Here is a 19,586-nt window from a genome sequence, read left to right on the forward strand (position 1 = left end):
GTATTGTGTGCAGCTCTCTCTGTGCCACCACACAAGGAGTTTTTTGTGGGGCATCGTGTGTGTGCAACCATTGGATCCATAGCTATGGTGGATACCCTCCTCCAGTAGGGAATTTCAGGGTCTGGAAATATTATTGCAGCTGGGGATGGCTGTGCTGGTGCTCCATAGCCTTGAAGTAGGAGAGTATTCAGCCCCTGTGCCCTTGAAGAGATCCCCCGCTCTAGTGTCAGAATTTGACCCTCAAAGCATTTTACCTAAATGAACAGCTGTGTGTGAGCATATAGTGCTGAGTACAATGGAGGTTCTATCCCTGTCTGGGACCTCTAGGTACAAATAAATAATAATAATTAATAATGGATGTTACTTTTTGCCTACAATGAAATATTGATCTGTAATCAGAGAGCATATACTCTTTGGGCTTAAAATAAACTCTGAGTGATGCTTTAAGAAAGCATGGTAGATAGCAAACACTGATGTCTTCAAATGATCTATATGACAGTAGTGACATTGTGGGGAGTTGTGTTTGCCACCACAGTTGTGTAACTGTTAGCAAAGTACATAGCTTAGTAACTATGCTGGACCATGTTAATGCTTTCTGTTTAGATAGATTTTGAATGAGTTTTTCTAACTCAGACATGCATTTCCCCCCCTAATAAAATTCATACTGAGGCTGAATTACACATCTTTGAAACATCGTCCTTCATTGTTTTGACAGGAGGAAAAGGATTCATGTTCACAGTCTCTGACCTTAGGGCTGGGGTTGTTCGCTACCACCATGATGACAGTGACTCTACAAAAGATTTTGTGGTATTTAGGATCTTTGATGGCCTCCACAGTATTCGCCATAAGTTTCCAATCAATATCCTGCCTAAAGATGACAGCCCCCCTTTCCTGATCAGCAATGTTGTAATTGAACTGTATGAAGGGCAGATCATTCTGATCCAGGGCTCCATGCTTCAAGCTTCTGACATGGACTCCAGTGATGACTACATACTCTTTAATGTTACCAAACCACCACAGGCTGGAGAAATCATGAAGAAACCAGGGCCGAATCTTATAGGTAATCTAAGAAATCCACAGCAAGATGAACTTCCTTTTGTGGTGGCCAAACTGTGCTCGTGGTTACCTTGGTGTAAATCCTTTGAGTTGAATGGAGTTATTCTGGATTTACATCGGTGTAACCGAGAGCAGAATTTAAACCAGAGTTTTCTCAATTGAAGAATATTTTTCCGTTTTACTTTCTTGGTTAGAGGAACTTGGGTGGTCAAGGGACTTTCTTGCTACAATGATTCCTAACAAGCTATAAATTAGAGGATGGCACTGATGGTGCTAAATGAAGAGTGGCGTGGATGGGGGTGTCTTTTATTCCATACCTGGACCCAGAATCCCTTTGCTAGATTAGTTAGATAGTTTTTATTTGTATAAATTCACCTTTTTCCCTCACCACTGGGCTTCAGAGCCATCACTGGGAATGCTCTTACTTCATATTGAACAATTATGAAGTTTTATCAACTTTTCTGATATAAAGATGGCATTTTAAATCTCTGTCAGTGGATGCACTGGAGAAAGAGGAGAAACCATATAACAGGTCTCTTCTTTATGAGGATCAAGATGATCAAATTTACCAGTGATTAAAATTATAAACAGTTCTATGAAATGTGCTTTCTTTTATTCTTTGATTCAACAGGGTATCCTGTCACTGGCTTCCTTCAGAGAGATCTGTTTAATGGACTAATTTACTACCGTCACTTAGGAGGAGAAATATTTGAGGATTCCCTTGAGTTTGTCCTATGTGATAGCCATGACCCTCCCAATCTCTCAGAGCCACAGGTATTACGTTTGAGGATTTCTTGCAGAGTGTGGAGTAAATGTCTGGACACCAGCATACCTTCCTACATAGGATTGTTGAAAATCTTGTGATTTTTCCCTCTTTCTAACTGCCAGTCCTAAAAGCACAGCCTAGGATGTGAAAACCAACCTGCATCCTTTTCTGTGTGCACATTATAGCCAATAATAAAATTCTCCAGACCAAATTTTCCCCTCATTTATAACTCAGCAACCCTATTTTCTTTAATTTTTGTCTGACAGGAGAATATTGTTAGGTCTCAAAGGTTTTAATGGAGATTGTATCAGGTGTTAAAATGAAAGGCCAAATTCATTCTAAGGGCTTGATCCTCAGCTAGTACTAACTGGCAGTAGCCACTTTAAAGTCAATAGATTTGCACCACCTGAGGATTGAGCTGTCTGAATTTAATATTTCCTTGACTTTAGAGGTACACTGCCAAGATTTGTGAATTTAAAATGTGCCCTCCTGTATATTTCTGTTACATATGATACATTAGTCCATCAGTTATTTTTCTGTGTGGATGTTTCAAAAAAATAGGTACAGTGCCCTCCTGTCCTTCAGATATATTTGACAACCAGTGCTTGTCAAATATATCTGACAAGCACTGGTTGTCAAATATATCTGAAGGACAGGAGGGCACTGTCCTTCAGATATATTTGACAACCAGTGAAACTGTAAGTAGAGCTGGTTAGAATTTTTTCTCAAAATGTGCTTTTGATGGAAAATGTTGCTTTTATCTAAATTGAAACATTTTGAAAAATATGACCATTTTGAATTCTTGCTTCAGAACAAAAAAATCATTTTGGAATTCCGTTTCCGATTTCCAAATTTCCATTTCTGAATTTTAAAATGTCAGGATTTTAAAAAAAGTTTTTTACTTTTATATTATTTTTATTATTTTTACATTATTTCATGACAATGTAATAGTTTAAAAGTAAAATAAAAATAACAGAATATATAAAATCATTAAGGGCAGCTGCTACTTACTAGTGGTTGAAATATCTTGTATTCTGTTTCTGGTTTGCAGGAAATTTCAAAAATATTTGCTTTAGTTTCAAATGAGAATGAAAAGAACTTTTGAAATTTCAAAATTTCCCACAAAACAGAAATTCAGAGTTTTAACCAGCTCTGATTGTAAAGTCCTCAAACAAATAATAAGGAAGAATAACCAATATTACAGTTGTATGAATGAGGGAGGAAAAATTAAATGAAAAAATGTACTTCCATTTTAAAAGATTTGTTCAAGTATTTTAAATATGAACTAAATTATCTCTGGTGGTTTCCTTTAAGCATGATTCTAAGAACATTTAGTGTGTTTCCAGCATTCTACCAGCCCTATGATATTTTTCTGTATTCTTTACTCTAGGTGGTGATAGTGCACATTATTCCTGTGGATGATCAGCTTCCAAAAGAAGCTTCTGGGGTTACCCGTCACCTCACTGTCGAGGAAACTAAGATAGCTCATCTAACTAAGAAACATCTCCATTTCATAGACATGGAAGCACAAGAGAGAGAACTCATCTACACAGTAACCACCTCCCCATTTTTCTCTTCTACTCATGGGTATGTGAAAGTAAATGTACACTCCTCATCACAGGAGATGGGCAGGCACCAAGCGGCAGGGGAAGTGTTGGTGGCAAAGTAAGGCTGTTGCCTGGGTGCACACACTAAGTTCCCAATTCTGCATGCATGGGCCTACCTATGTGGAGCTAGTTGCAGGACCAGAACATAGTGTGTTAATAATCATGTGGGTCAAAGCCTAAAGCAACAGGATGTGAGGGAACATCAAGTGGTTAAAAGAGAGAGGCAGAGAACAGACAGACCCAGATTTTTTTTATTTTGTTTGACTTCATTTTGTATTTCACTGTGGCCCACTGGATGGCTGGTGGCCCATTTGATGAGTTCAGCATCAGTACCCTCTCCAATTTACCAAGAGGAAAGAGTTTTGCTTACTACCACTGTGTAGCTCGGGCTGGGGATCAACACTTTTCTGGTTTGCACCAGGCCAGCAGAGAGTCAGTCTGTAACTTAGCGGTATGGTTATCTGTCAGGTGGACACATGGTTAATAGCCTTGAACAAGCCTGTGGGCTAATCAGAAGAACTGCAGCTAAAGCCTATAGTGGGCAGGAAATAACTCAGAAGCCAAATGTTGAGGATGACAGGAGGGAGATGGGCCTTTTAATATGCATGTATGATATGAAGTAGATATCCTCAAGACCGAAAAAAGTGGGTCCAAACTGTTCCGTAAGGCGTGAATGAGATCTTTCTAATAATTGTAAGAATGTGAAGAGTTTAGATCATCTTAATAAAACCGTGACTTTGGAGTGGATCAAGTATTTTTAAAGGCCTTGCAAAGAAAATGGCAGAAGTTGTTTGCAAGAGGTTAAACAAAATAGCCTGTAGGGATCATGCTGAAGCTCCCAAAGCAAATAAATGGCCTTTTTGGAGGGGCTTTTTGTGTGTATATAAAAATTAAAATAAGAGATTTGTAATTTTGATGCACGTAGTTTGGCAAAGTCCTAGTATTGGAAAATTCTGTTTCAATGTTTTCAATTTTATCAATTATTTTTGTTGTGTGATTTATCTTCAATACACGGGACAAGTTATTTTGAAAAAATAAATAAGTGGCCTTTGCCTTTTGTTGTGCCAAGAGATTGGTCCTTAGGAGGTGGAAAAGTTCTTGTCTCACTTTTAAAAGACAAGAAAGTTGAGTTGTCAGAAATTGGTTCAAATGAGCCTCTGAAAAATTTAAAGAATTTGATGTAATATATAATTTCTTTTATCTAAAGAAAAATGCAAATATCAAGTGATAGGTATGTGAAGGGCCAGATTCTCAGCCAGTGTAAATCATCAAAGTGCCTGAAATGTGTGGGGACACTTTGGTGTGGAAGTCCAGGACTTTGTTCATTGTAAAGTATATGTTACTTTTTGGTGGTCAGTCCACGGCTTGTGATTCCTTTGTTCAGTTTTCTGTCACAGTTTGAAATCCATAATAAAGACATTTATGATAATGAAAAAAGAAAAGTAAATGAATTTTATTTCTATGCAGCTAGTGGTCAGTTGGTGCGGTTGCAGCACAAGATTGAATTGTATGATTTTCTCTCCTGTATTAGAAGTTTTGCTAATCAGTGCATAGTGTGTGTGTGTCTTTGTACAGCCCCTCTGATGCTGGGAAGTTGTTTATGGTGGACAGCATCCCCAAGCTAGTCAAGGATCCTTCTGCTCCAGCACTGAGATCATTCACTCAGGTTTGTTACTAAGTGATTCCATACTGGAACCATACCCTGTTTAAGAACTGGCTCCAGTGGTGCTGTCATTTTTCCTTAAGTCACTTTCTTTCAGGTTGTCATGAGGCCTAGAAGTAGAAACCAACCCTAGCCAGTACTATCACTATCTCAGTTTAACAAACTCAAAATTCAGCTAACTCAATTCATATTTTTAAAGAAGTGTCTACCATGATTGCACTCTTCGCATAAGTAGACATAGCTCCTACTGAGACCAAAAGGAGTTGCACTTGCTTGTGTTAGGGCTGAATTTGTCTCCAAATATTTGACCTGAATTGGGCATAATGTCAGGGGAAGGGTTCAGTCTGGACATGGTTTGGGTTTTGCAAAGCCTCATCAGTCTGATTTCTTATCGCCTCTAAGATTCTTTTACATTGACTGAACTCTGTTGGAGTAGTTCTGTGCATTCACATTTTTGTTTTAATTTTAAATAATTTAATAGAATCATAGGACTGGAAGGGACCTCAAGAGGTCATCTAGTCCATTCCCCTGCACTCATGGCAAGACTAATATTATCTAGACCATCCCTGACAGGTGTTTGTCTAACCTGCTTTTAAAAATTTCCAATGATGCAGATTCCATAACCTCCCTAGGCAATTTATTCCAGTGCTTAACCACCCTGACAGTTAGGAAGTTTTTCCTAATGTCCAACTTAAACCTCCCTTGCTGTAATTTAAGCCCATTGCTTCTTGTCCCATCCTTAGAGGTTAAGAAGAACATTTTTTCTCCCTTCTCCTTGTAACAACCTTTTATGTACTTGGAAACTGTTATCATGTCCACCTTCAATCTTCTCTTTTCCAGACTAAAAAAACCCCAGTTTTTAAAATCTTCCCTCACAGGTCATGTTTTCTAGAACGTTAATCATTTTTGTTGCCTTCTCATGGACAAATTGGACAAAATTCAATCTTTCCTGAAAAGTGGTGCCCAGAACTGGACACAATACTCCAATTGAAGCCTAAACAGCACGGAGAGGAGAGGAAGAGTTATTTCTCGTGTTTTGCTTACAACACTCCTGCTAATACATCCCAGAATGATGTTTGCTTTTTTTGCAAGTGTTACACTGTTGACTCATATTTAGCTTGTGGTCCACTATGACCCCCTGATCCCTTTCTGCAGTACTCTTTCCAAGGCATTCATTTCCCATTTTGTATGTGTGCAACTAATTTTTCCTTCCTAAGTGGAGTACTTTGCATTTGTCCTTGTTGAATTTCATCCTATTTACTTCAGACCATTTCTCCAGTTTGTCCAGATCATTTTGAATTCTAATCCAATCCTCCAAAGCACTTGCAACCCTCCCAGATTAGTCTCATCCACAATTATCATCCGTGTTACTGTTTTTTATTATGCTGCAGTTCAATAAATCCCATTCTTATTAACATTTGTAAACTGCCTGGCCATTACAATTTACTGTATGGTTAATGTTGCAAAGCAGTTTTCCTTATAGCCTTCTAATTGGAGTCCTGAACTACTCAGTCAGGTGCATAAGATCAGTTTCTGGATGGGACACTTTGCTGATAGTTTGAGTATGCTTTAGTATCTTGTTGTGATTTGGGTAAACAAAGGATGCGTAATGAATAAATATTGCTAATGACAAATTCAGAGATCTCTGGAATTCAGAGATGTACAGATACTGTAGTGAATGTAGTATTAAAAGCTACACTTTGACTGTGATTATTTAAAAATCATTGTATAAAAAGGGTTTGGGAGATAGCATACCTCATCCAGGCTGAGGCCCCCATCTTCTGTTTCCAGTTGTAAATTGCACCTCCACAAATCTGGGTCTTTGCATTTCTATCTAGCTAATTCATAGTTAGAGGTGCAGATACTCAAATTTGTGCCAGTAGTTGAAATGTGGGTGCAAAGATTCAGAAGGGAATTTTGTGGGCACAGATCATACCCAAAGAAAAGATCATCCTTCTGAAAACGTACCTTAAGATTTTAAATGACAGTTTCCCTTTTTTCTTTCTTTCTTTTTTCCTCACTTTTTTCAGCATGCTGTGAACTACATGAAAATTGCCTATATGCCCCCTATCCAGGACATTGGGCCTGAACCTCAGCATGTCCAGTTTATTTTTTCAGTCAGCAATCAGCATGGAGGCACTTTGTATAGGATCTGTTTTAATATTACAGTTCTTCCAGTGGACAATCAAGCTCCAGAGGTACATATGTGGGTGGGAAGTGTGTGTGTGGGGGGGGGGGATGGAGGGAGGGTGTGAATCTCTGAATATTAATATGGTTTTACTAAACAGATAGAATACTGCTGTAATGATCCAACTGTTACTGATTGGTGGCTGGAGCCAATATTTGCTCTGTGTTGCAGTAAGTTCCTTACATCCTCCCAGAGTATGACAGATGAGTTATGCGTTTGGTGTTTTGATATTTATTGTGTTTCATCTTTTAAACCCAAAAGTTCTTTCTAGTTCAAATTTAAAGGTGTAGAGGGAAATGGTAATTCATCTCTTCCCTTCTGTTCAGGTATTTACAAATAACTTGAAAGTGGAAGAAGGGGGACTGTGCACCATTACAGGGAGCCATATTCTGATGTCAGATGTGGACACAAAACAGGAGAATCTCCACATCTACCTTCAGAGGCAGCCCCTGCATGGAATGGTAGAACTGGATGGATTTCCTATGAACAAAGGTGACAGGTTCACCTGCCAGGACTTGCACACATTAAAAGTCAGGTGAGAAAAGGTCCTGCTTTTAGTTTTGTTACTATTCATTCTCACCATCAAACTGGTGTTAAATTCCAAGAGCCTCAGTTTGTGTGGGTTGGCAAAGCTTGACCCCAATGGAGCTCAACAAATGTACACCAGCTGGCCTACACTGGCCTACAATGTTCTCTGCAGATTCTTAAGTTTGCATTAAAAATAATATTATATCACCACCACATAGTGAATGAACTGCCACATCTGAGCAGGCCGTAAAACTGAGTCAGGAAACCATGTTGTATTGTGATGGGTAGTTGGGCAGTATTGTCCTGCAATGCTTGCTGTTCTTCTTGATGCAGACACATACTGTCCATGTGAAATTAGTGCAGAACTTAATTCCCACAGGTATCAGCATGATGGCTCTGAGACTCTGCATGATGACATCGTCTTTGCAGCCACAGATGGCATTAATTCTTTAGAGTTTGTCCTACAGGTCAAGGTCAGTGTGTTGCTCCCTGTTTGTACTCATGCAGGCATTCATCCGCATAGAAAATGATAATGTATCAGTTCTGAAAGCCTTCAGAGTTCCTCAGAAATTGGAAGGAGTTAGACTAGATGGGCTTTTTGCTGTTCGCTTTGGAGGTTATGTGACAATATTGGTTAGAGAGAAAATTTGGCAGGTACAAGTGATGAGCCATCTGCACCTGCTCCTGCTTAGCCACTACCGTCAGGAATGAATCCCCAGAATTAAACATGGCACATGTGTCAGATGAATGAAAGAGAGTTTTCTTTCTGAAGATATAAATTCCACACTCAGAGGGACACAGCAAAGTGATATTCTTTATTTTTTTAAAAACAAACTTTTCTTCCATATTTGTGTTCCTAATAACTCCACAGAATGCTTGGCTTGGCTTGGCTTGCAAAAACAGCAATGAAGTTTTTAAACCAATATGTTTTCATTGGAATTAACGAAAAATCACAAAATCTTTTGACCATTAGGTTTTGTAAATGTTTGTTTCTACAAAACCTAAATTTGAGGCTGGACTTGATCTGACAGAGTCCCTCTAAGATCTTTGTACTTTGTATTTATAAAGATAAAGGGTGTATCATCACGCAACCTCCCCCAGAGCACCCTCTTATGGCCAGAGATGGCTCTGCAGTGCCCTACTTCAGTTTCCCCCATTAAAGGGCTTCTTTAAAAAACTCCACACAAGCTTTTTTGTTCAATAATGCCCTTTATACCAGGGTCCAAATTATTGGCATAAGACACAATTCCAAAACTCTGTCCTGGGGCTTCTTAATTTCCCTAGCTTTGCTCTCTGGAGCTCTTCCCAGCCTTGACAGGCCATTCTCAGCCCTATGTGGCTGGATATTTTTTCTACTTCCATGGAATCTGCTGTCTCTGACCTTCAGCCTGCTCACTCAAGCTCTTCTGCAGTCTTTGCCACAGATTCCTCTGAACATCCCCCCTCTGTCTGCAGTTTCCCGCTGCTTTTATTGGGGAATCACGTGATCCCTGCTCAGCTGTGCCATCTTAGTAAGAAGGGTTGGCTGGCCCCAAACCTCTAGCCCTTAACGAGGCAAGCTGCCCAGTTACAAGGTAAAAATATGCAGAAGTGCCTGGAGTGCTGAAGCCACGTGTATTTACGTGCTAGATAATATTAAAGCACAGTTGCTAGAGAAGAACTAGAATCAGTCCCAGCAATTCCCTAAAACCACAATTGCCAAACATTTTCATAGGGTGGACCACCTGTTAGTAGAGAGATCATCTAGTAAACTCTCGCCCCTCCAAATCATGCTCCAGTTCATGATCACACAGTGTCCCACTAGCAACAGGGAATCACATGTGTGAGATTTTGCAGTGTTGCTGTCCCAAGTGCTCAAAAATCATGTGCTGTGGCCCCCGAGAATCTTGAGACTGGCTTTAAAATTATGAGATTTTTAAAAAATACATATAGGGCTCTTTTTATTTACTGCCAGTGTTTTGAAAGCTAAGGTCAGACTCAGGGCACATTTTCAAGCTTTTCTTTACAATCATCAGGGTTAGAAATTCAGCCGACAGTGTCCTGATTGCCAGTATCTGGTGCTAACCTTTAGACCGTCGTAGGTGTAGTTTGGATTTGTTCTCTTTTTTTCCTCTTTCTTTTTGTGTAATCCATAAAAGAGCATCATCTGAGTTTCATACTGTTTTTGTTATACAACTTGAAGGCTTATAAAACCCCAGAATGTCAGTTGGAAAAGGCCTAATTTTCCTTTCCCTGTGGTAAACTCCCAACTATATAAAGTTGAAAAGCCAAATTCACCACTGGTGTACACTGATGCATCTCCACTGAAATCAATGGAGTTGCACTGGCTTAGACCAGTAGTGAACTTGGCCCAAAATGCCAGGCCTATACTCCTTGATTTCCACCCCAGCCACAACTTATCAGAATATGTCTTTTATGTCCAGAGGTCCCTATCCGTGCCCTATCAAAGATGCATTGCAGCATGCATTCGTTTTCTGATGGGTTAAGAATGGCACTGCTGCTTCAGATAAAAATGTATTCATGGGGCTGACTGAATCCTGCTGAGTTTCCTTAGTCCTTAGTCAGACAAAATTCCCATTAACTTCAGTCAGACTATTTTGACTTCATTGTGAGATCCTCTTAAATGAGGGATTTAATTCCATTAGAAAATAAAGATTGGCTGTCACTAATTTAGTATACAATGCTTTATAGTGCATACAGCCTGAGCTAAGACCGGTTTCTTAAATTTTGTTTGCATTTTCATTTGTTTGTTTATTTATTTAGCCTTTCAGTATTTCTCATCTGCCTCTGTCTTTTTTTTAGTAGATGCATGTAATTTATTCAATTTTTTGGCCTGTTTTCTACATCTGAAAGTCTAATCATTCACTTTAGTTGAGCATGCCCATGTTTCCTCCCAGTGAACTGTGCTTGCAAGGACAAGTGATGTGTACTTAACGTGAAACTGTCTGTGTTTTTCTGTTTAGGTGCTACCTGTAAATGATGAGCCACCTATCATGAAAGATGGCCTCATTCCCCTAATACAATGTCCAGAGGGTGAGGAAGTGGTCATCACCTCAGAGTACATTTATGCCACCGATGCAGACAGCAACGACATGAAACTGACTTTTATGCTGGCTCGACTGCCCTACTATGGGGTTGTGAGGAAAGCTGGTATCGTCGTGGATCGCTTCTCCCAAGCGGACATTGTCTCTGGAGTAGTGACCTACAAGCATACTAGTAAGTAAGACTAGAAGAGCATTAGATTGGAGGTCCAGCCAGATAGCCGTGGGATCTTGTGTAAATCCAGATAACTCTGGCAGCTCGTCACTAGGAGATGCTGAAAGCCTGCATCTACACTACTGCATATAAATAACCACATGCAAACACAGGTGTGAAGCACAATTGTGGCCCAAATGTGTCATGTAAACTTTCTAATTGCCTGTTGGGATGGGAAGCGATCTCATAGCCCCTTTATGGAGTCATGGTTCTAATCCTTCTACCTGTAAATACATTTACCATGCTCGATACCTAGACTAAAACATGGCTCCTGAACATGGTAAAAAAATAAATCTTAACATTTTTTTGCAACTGTGAACATATTTCACACCTGTATTTGGATAAATTAGATTATTTTTATACTCCAGAGAGGGATCTAGAGATTCAATAGAACAACACCAAAGATTTGGGGGAGTCCTCAACAGCCACACCTGTTCTGGAGAGTTTACAATGCTTTTGCACTAGAAGGTAAATTATGTTGTGGTTTGACAGAAAACCATAGTTTTAGCAAGGGGTTCTTTTTGTTTTGTTTTTAAAATTAAAGCAACTTTTCTAGAAACTTCATAGATGGTTTGGATTCGATTACATTTTGTGCTCTAGGTATTTGCATGTCAAAAGAGCACCAGTGATTGCACATGCAAATCAAGGCCAGTTACATCTCCCTGAGAGTTTGGCCATTAGAATACTCTTCAAGGATTTTCCCTGGATAATAAGTGTTTTCCTTCTATACGTGTGTGAACACTATTGTTCCAACTCTTGTTTCAGAATCTCCAGTTCTGCGTGTGCTTAGCTCATAATTTTGTGCTAGAATTGAGAATAGTCTTGACCTTTTCACTGTGATTTCTATCTGTTGTTAGAGGAGCAGCTGTAATTTGAGCATGCAGGGAAGAAGTTGAATATGGTCACTCTTGATATACTTATTTGTTAACATCATAGAGGAATTAAATGACTCTATACCCCGAGAGGTTATTTGGGCAAAATTGAGGTTACTTTGGAGGTGGCATAATAGCATTTATTATTATAGGATTTAGTTGTCCATTTAGCAATAAACCACCATGTTTGGAAGTGTCAATTTTTTGGGGGATATGCAGCACATATGGATCTGAATATTTCTAAGTCTATAAAAACATCCTGGCATGATGTTGTTGTATCTTCATATGTCCTTCTGTCAGTTCTGTCCAGGACATGGATACATTTCCATCCTTCATAGGAAGATTGTCAGTGTTTTAGGAATTATGGGCCTGTTCTCCATTGATACACAGGGGATTTGCGACAAGTAACTCCCTTCCTTGACCAAGGGGGTTTTGAGCATTAATTGGTCATGTATGAAATAGACCCCTGGCAGCAAAAGGTACAAAGTAGATTATTTATAGTAAATAGCATTGATTAAGATACCATTTCTTCATCTTGTTCTTACAGCAGAGAAGGGCTTATATAGACTCTGGTTATATCTTTGAAAAACACAGAACCAAGCAGTTTCAGCTCTTTCATTTTAATTTTGTTGTTTTTTAGCCTCTTTATCTCACAATTTACCCTGAGAATATTGTGGATGGTCCATAATTGATATAATTCACTGCTTCATTGAGTTTTGGTTTCTTATTGTAGAACATCATCTGTTGCATGTTTTTCCAGGTGGGGAGATTGGCTTGACACCTTGTTTTGACACCCTAACCTTGGTTATCTCTGATGGTGAAGCTGGCATGGATGTGAATGACTGCTGTTATGATGGACTTCTTCCTCCTCCAGTACCACTTCATGATTCCTTTCCAGTATATGACCTTAACATCAGTGTATTTCCAGTGGACAACCAGCCACCATCCATTGCAATTGGTGAAAATCTTCCACTTTATTTCTAGTCTATTATCTTTTATCCTGAATAAATTGGTGTTGGCTAGAGGCTAGATTCTCAATATTTTCTAGCATCAAAAACTGACCAGACAGGAAGATAAACATGCAAAACTTTTAGATCATATCAACCAATTTTGCCACACAGGCATCTTTTTCTGCAGGCACAGTTTGCACCTAGAATTCAATTTCAAGTGCAGATCTGAGTAACTGCCCCTAGCTGTTTAACTCAATGTGCAGATCAGGTAGTTAAAGATTCAAGTACTCAGATCTCCCCCCACTTTTCATTCTTGCAAGTGCCTGCAGAAAATTAGGCTGAACCTCAGTCCTTTGAAAATGTACTCCATATGCTTCTGTGTAATAAATAGATAGAATAATAGAAATGGTCCTGAACCAAAAACCCAGATCCAAACATCTCTGAACTTCACAAGAATTCAGAACTGAACTTGGATCCAGATTAGATAACGCAGGGTTGTGCAAAACAAAAATATAGCCATAAATATCTCTCTACTTTACCTATTACTTCTTGGCATGCACTTTACAAACTGGCCTTTTCCATATGAAGGGACGGGGTAATATTTATAGTACTTCCACTTTATGCTGTTAATTAATGAAGACAAAGATAAGTTGCATTGTACACGTAATTCATTTAATACATGTGAAGCCGGATTTTCAATTGTTCTTGCAAGGATCAAAAAAACAAATAGTAAAGAAAATAAGTCATCTTGTAGTTGGTAGCCTAAATTTAATCTGTCAACAGATTCCATTGACCTTGATGGGCTTTGGATCAGGCCCAGAGTACCTGTCATAAAAATACACTTTCTATGGACGTATCTTTTCTTTTATAATGTCATTTTATAATGTTAATTACTGTAGGCATCATGTATATGTTCTGTATTGCAAAAGAACTTTAAACATATGTATGGGTAGCTTTGTAATTTGCAGCCTATCACCCAAGCAATGTTCTGGAAATGAAGTATTGTCCCAGCAGGAAAATTAAACACCAATGCATGAAAAATTGTTCATTATGAGCAATTCGTAACAGCTCTCAGGCAATTAATGCTCTGACAAACAGAGGTAACAACTGATCTTGAGCAGCACATAAACCATACTTAATGGCTTATCAGTAAAATTGTTTTGTGATTTCCTCCCCCTGCCCCCTACCCACCTGCTTACATGATGAGAAAGTGGAGTTGATACCATGATTAGAAAACATTTGTACCAGCCTGTTTGTAGTGCAGTTTCCCATCAGCTATTGTGCCAATTTCTTTAGTAAAATACGCAAGTAAGTTGAGTTAAATAATACTCATCATCATATCATTTGTCTCTAGGTGCCATGTTTGTTGTGGATGAGGGTTTCTCAGCTGTCATTACCGCTAACAATTTGTTTGCTACTGACCCCGACACTGCAGCAGATGACTTAGAGTTTGTTTTGGTTTCTCCTCCCCAGTTTGGTTACATTGAAAATATACTACCTTCCCCTGGGTTTGAGAAGAGCAACATTGGTATAAGTATAGGTATGTGTAGACATAACGGCAAGAACACCAATACTGTACATGTTACATGCTTGGCTAATGGACTGCCAGGCAGTAGGCTGATGTGTAGTCACGGCAGGTGTATGCTTTAATTTCGTCTTTATTGGGAAGGCCGGTGTACATAAATAGAGAACACTGAGGCTGTGGGTGGCGGGGAAGAATCGGCACTCAGATAAACTAAGCATATTTAGATTTACACATTTGAGCTGCAGTCTGTGTTAGAAATGACAATATATTAACCTATTTTCTCTACTCTGCCACTTCACATTTCTTCTGTACTCCCTCCTTCCACACACACACTTCTGTTTTTCATTAGTAAAGTACTATAGGCAAGATTTTTAAAAACAGATGCCTCCAGATAGGCTCTAAGCCTACATTTTCAAAAATGACTAGTGATTTTGGTTGCCTCGATGTTCTTTTTTTTGGGTGTCCATCTTCAGACATTTTAAAGGAGCCTAATTTTCAGAGCACGAGTGTGGTGCGCTTTCTGAAAGTCAGGGCTCTTATTGGTGTTTCAGGTTGGGCACCCCCAAATCACTAGTCACTCTTGAAAATGTAGATAGGTAGGATTTTCACAAGGCTCTAAGTGACTGAGTGGCACAAGTCCCAATGACTTCCAGTGTTTTTTGTGCTCCTCGGTCATTTAGGTACTTCAGAAAATCTCACCAAAGTCCCTATTTAGGCAAACCTTTTTCTGTCTACTTACTTGCATTTACTCGTTTAGGGCTAGATTGTGCAAACCACACATCTTCCATAGTGAGGGGTGGTGTAGAGCTGCAGTATCCCAGAAGGAGTATCATGTGAGGCATTTAGTCTCAGGAAGATAGAGTGCTTCTTAAAGCTCCCCAGTATATGGGGGGCGGGAGGGGTGAAGCATGTGCCCTGCTACATCCTTTCGCAGGATGCAATATATGCCCCCCATGGGTGTGTTTATACAGCCTGCAACACCAAACCTCCCAGTTTGGGCCAACAGACTTGGGGTAATGCAGCTCACACTAGTGCTCTAAAAATAGTTGTGTAGACAGTGCCTTGAAGTTGCAGCTTGGTTGCTGAAGCCTATGGAGGGGGGTGGGCTTCAGAGCCCAATCTCCAGTCCAAGCCACAACTTCAAAGCATTGTCTAGATCAGTGGTTCTCAGCCAGGGGTATGGGTACCCGTGGGAGTTTCCAGGGGGTTCATCAACTCATCTACATGTTTACCTAGTTTTACAACAGGCTAGGGCAGTCAGTACAAACTAAAATTTCATACAGAGAATGACTTGTTTATACTGCTCAGTATACTCTACAGTGAAATGTAAGTAAAATATTTATATTCTAATTGATTTATAATATAGTTAAAATGAGAAAGTAAGCAATTTTTCAGTAATAGTGTGTGGTGACACTTGTATTTTTATGTGTGATTTTGTAAGCAAGTAATTTTCAAGTGAGGAGAAACTTGGGGGTACGCAAGGCAAATCATACTCCTGAAAGGGGTACAGAAGTCTGGAAAGGTAGAGATCCACTGTCAACCCAAGTTGGGATGCTCATTTTCATGGGCTATGTGGACATACCATGTGCGGCTAGCTAGCAGAACTGGCTTGTGATTGGCAGGAAAGCAGCCATGGTTCTTCCTTCCCCCTTCCCCCTCCCCATATTCCCTTTGGGCACTAATGTATCCCAGACAAATAAAGAAGCAACAGTCTCTGTGCTACCTTGAGCATCAGCTCACCTCTTATACATGCTGCACAAAGAGTGGGAGGAGAGGCTTTTTATTTCTGTCACTCCACTATACTCTCATATAAAGGCCAGACAGACGTTGGCTCTAAATGAAAAAGAAATCTACACAAAAGTTAAGAAACTGTGATGTAGATCTGTTCCTGCCTTGCCCAATTTACCTAAGCCACTTCCCTCATTGGACTGATCATAAACAGATTTGATTGGTTTGGGAGGGCCACTCTTGGCTTACATCTACAACTGCAGTGTAAGAAGCAGCAAGACGCTGTTCACAGTGATGTGAGATTACTCTGTTGGGAAAAGTCTGAATTTCTTTTTGCTCTAAGCCTCCTGAGCTATGTTGGATTTGAAAGAAATTGAACATGACAGGTCAAATTCATTCCTGGTGTAACTTCACCTTGAGATCGGAGAATTAACATTTCTCCAGGATGGAAGATGTGCTCTTTAGGCTTGGTCTGCATTTAAAAGTTAGGTCAACATAGCTACATCGGTCAAGGGTGTGAAAAAAACCCCACTCTTGTCTGACATAAATATGCTGACCTAACCCCCCAGTGTAAACACAGCTATGTCAACAGATGAATGCTTCCATCAACATATACCTAACTTCATTTGGGGAACTGATGTTCCCATACTGATAGAAAAAATCCTTCCTGTGTCTACATTATGGAATTATGCCAGTGTAGCTACACAAATGTAATTATGCCAATATAGTCTTTATATGACTATAAACACAAGTAGACACAAACTTGGTGTGTTTTATTTAGGGCCCATATTTCCTTGCTTCCTCAGCATTAAGAATGCTTAAAGATATGTAAAACCCAAATTATTTGTACCTGGAATGAGCATGGATTTACAAGTGTTTAATGGATTACAGCGTTTGTTAAAAGGGAATCAGAATAAATATGTTAATTTGTCATCTCTTTGAATTCTCAAGCTTCATTTCAGCTGAAACACCTGAAAGCCTTGCATATAAATTATGTGCAGTCCAGGCATGTGAGGACAGAACCAACTTCAGACCAGTTTATGATTTATGTCACTGATGGGAAGCATCATTCAGTGGAGACTCCATTTTATGTCCTGATCAACCCAACAAATGATGAAGTCCCAGAATTCATAGCAAGGAACATAACTGTAAGGAAAGATACAAAATACTAGATATCTAATGACTTTCTATGCCAGAAAAAAAATATATAGCCAGTGGCTCCTTTTTAATATACATATTAGCATTTTTCTGAAACCTATCCCCTTCTTTTGGTCTGCTGAGTGGAATTCAGCCCTGTGCAGCGAAACACAAGGCCTATTCAACACATATATCATATCAGCCCTTAAAATAAGGTGTTAATGTTGCACGGGCCTTGTACTGGTGCTCTGCACAAGAGTGAATTTCACCAATTACCAACTTTAGTAGTGTTTTAACTACTTACGTGAGCAGACTTGATTTATTGTAATGTCTATGTATATTTATCTAACCTCTTGTATGTACATGTTTTTGTATATACACACATAGATGTAGCTCCAATATTTTTCATGACCCCAAAATGCCCAGAGCTAAAAGCCACTTCACTGATGATTTGTATGATTCTCAGTTTCCTTTACAATAATCTGGTACAAGAAACTGTCATGGTAAAAAAAGAACTTTCCTGTTGACCAAAAAAAAAAAAAAAGGGGTGGGGGATACATAGGATGAAATCCCAGCCCCTGTTGCCATTGACTTCAATAGAGTCAGTATTTCACCTGTCATCAATCCCAAAGAATTGATGTGCAATTGTGTATATATGCAATGTTTTACAATATTAATTTTTTTCAAACTGTGTGGATCTGCCATGTAACCGCCTCTTAATGTATGTAGGAGTGGTTATGGTCATAAGCATGACCATGTAAAAAGGGCATCTTCTTATTCATTACTGGCCAGATTCTCAGCTTGACCCCAGGAGAGAGAAGAGAATCAGGGAGCTGGTTTCTTCTGTTCTGTTGATCTATAAGGGGCAGTTCCTGCAAATACTTACTGTGAGCATAACAGCATTTACTACTGTGAATAGTCCCATTGACTTCAGTAAGACTGCCAAAGTAGTAAGCACTATGCTGGTAAGTAAGTAAGAGCTCAAAGAATCAGACTTTTAAACAATAAAAGAATCTTTGCTAAGGAGGTGGAGGGTTGTTTTTTCCTTTTGGTTTCAGAGGCACCTCTGATGAATGGTGGGAGGGACCTAGCTGCTCTCTGTGAGGGAAAAGGATTCCATTTCTGAAAGAAAAAGAGAAAGAGAGAAAGAAACTACTCTTTCTACAGAAAAATCATGGCAATTGTTGCTTTGTTTTGTTTTGCTGCTCAGGTGCAGGAGGGCCAAATGAAAGAACTGGATCCCTCTGTAATCAATGTGATTGATCTGGATGTACCTCAAGATCATTTGATGTTTACCGTTGTCCAGCAGCCCCAGCATGGATTCCTCATTAATGGAGTTTATGGCAATGATATTATGAGTTACAAAAGATTCATTAACAGTCACCACAATCGTGAACGTCCTGTGCATGACTTTTCCATGGAGCTTCTTAAGAATGGTAAATGCAGCATTTCTTTTGCATCAGTCCTTTTGTTCCTTTAAAAATTCATACCAGACAAAGTAGCCTAGTAAGAAACATTCATCACTTATTCACCTGGCCTAGCTATAGTTTCATAGGAAAATTTAAGAATAGCAAATTAAATCTGAGAGGCATATTCTGAGTTCAACATATTTAATCCCTTGGGAATCTCTCAAGAAATTCGTTCTGGGAAGCCTACAGCTCAAGTTTCCTTTAAGGACAATAATACAGTTTTCTAACCCTTAGTGAAGATCATCTGCTTTGGAAAATGAGAGGTCTAAAATGTGCTAGCCAGTATGTTTTAATTAACACTTTTTAATGCCACTTAGTATCTGCTCTGGTCATTTTTAAGAATGTTATGTAGTCACGGGTAGAAAATTGCTCTACATGATAGAGGTAGGAGATGGAGCTCTATTGTTAATCATGACCAGCTAATTGAAACCTGTTTGTCTACTCTGATATTCTGGAGAACAATGAAGTAATTAACATGATTTCAATAGATTTACACTTATGTAACTCAGATCAGAATTTGGGCCTCAGAGCACTGAGGACAAATATATTCTCCCTCTGTTTTTATAAGGTCACCCATCACCATTGTATCTGATCTCCTTCCACAAAAAGTAGACACAAAAATATCAGGTACTCATTCTACATTTCTCAGTCTTTCCTAATTATTCCGTCTTTCCTAGTCACCCCATGTCAGTTGTGTGACTCCTCCCCTCTCTTTTTTTAGAGACCTTACCACTTCAGTACCCTTCCACTAAAGTTTCACTGCAAAGAACTGCAGTATGACCTCTCTATCCTCCTTTGTCTAGCCACCTGCAGGCCACCCTAGCCTGTGCCATTCTGGTGGA

General features: G+C 39.3%; 1 protein-coding gene across 7 annotated transcripts in view; it reads left to right on the top strand.

The window, feature by feature from the left end:
- Positions 1-19,586, top strand: part of FREM1 (FRAS1 related extracellular matrix 1) — a 103,158-nt gene that overhangs the window by 35,530 nt on the left and 48,042 nt on the right. For 6 of the 7 annotated variants that reach the window (XM_050942938.1, XM_050942941.1, XM_050942940.1 and 3 more), the window contains 12 exons: positions 716-1,060; positions 1,688-1,830; positions 3,213-3,409; positions 5,005-5,095; positions 7,123-7,290; positions 7,607-7,815; positions 8,188-8,281; positions 10,772-11,024; positions 12,696-12,893; positions 14,240-14,425; positions 17,090-17,286; positions 18,486-18,711. In XM_050942938.1, coding sequence (XP_050798895.1) covers positions 716-1,060; positions 1,688-1,830; positions 3,213-3,409; positions 5,005-5,095; positions 7,123-7,290; positions 7,607-7,815; positions 8,188-8,281; positions 10,772-11,024; positions 12,696-12,893; positions 14,240-14,425; positions 17,090-17,286; positions 18,486-18,711 — 2,307 coding nt within the window. Of the gene's footprint in view, positions 1-715; positions 1,061-1,687; positions 1,831-3,212; positions 3,410-5,004; positions 5,096-7,122; positions 7,291-7,606; positions 7,816-8,187; positions 8,282-10,771; positions 11,025-12,695; positions 12,894-14,239; positions 14,426-17,089; positions 17,287-18,485; positions 18,712-19,312; positions 19,372-19,586 lie in introns of all 7 variants that reach the window. The other variant, XM_050942945.1, reaches the window with a different exon arrangement.

The sequence above is a fragment of the Gopherus flavomarginatus genome, chromosome 3 (assembly GCF_025201925.1).
Source record: "Gopherus flavomarginatus isolate rGopFla2 chromosome 3, rGopFla2.mat.asm, whole genome shotgun sequence".
NCBI classification, from domain to species: Eukaryota; Metazoa; Chordata; order Testudines; family Testudinidae; genus Gopherus; species Gopherus flavomarginatus.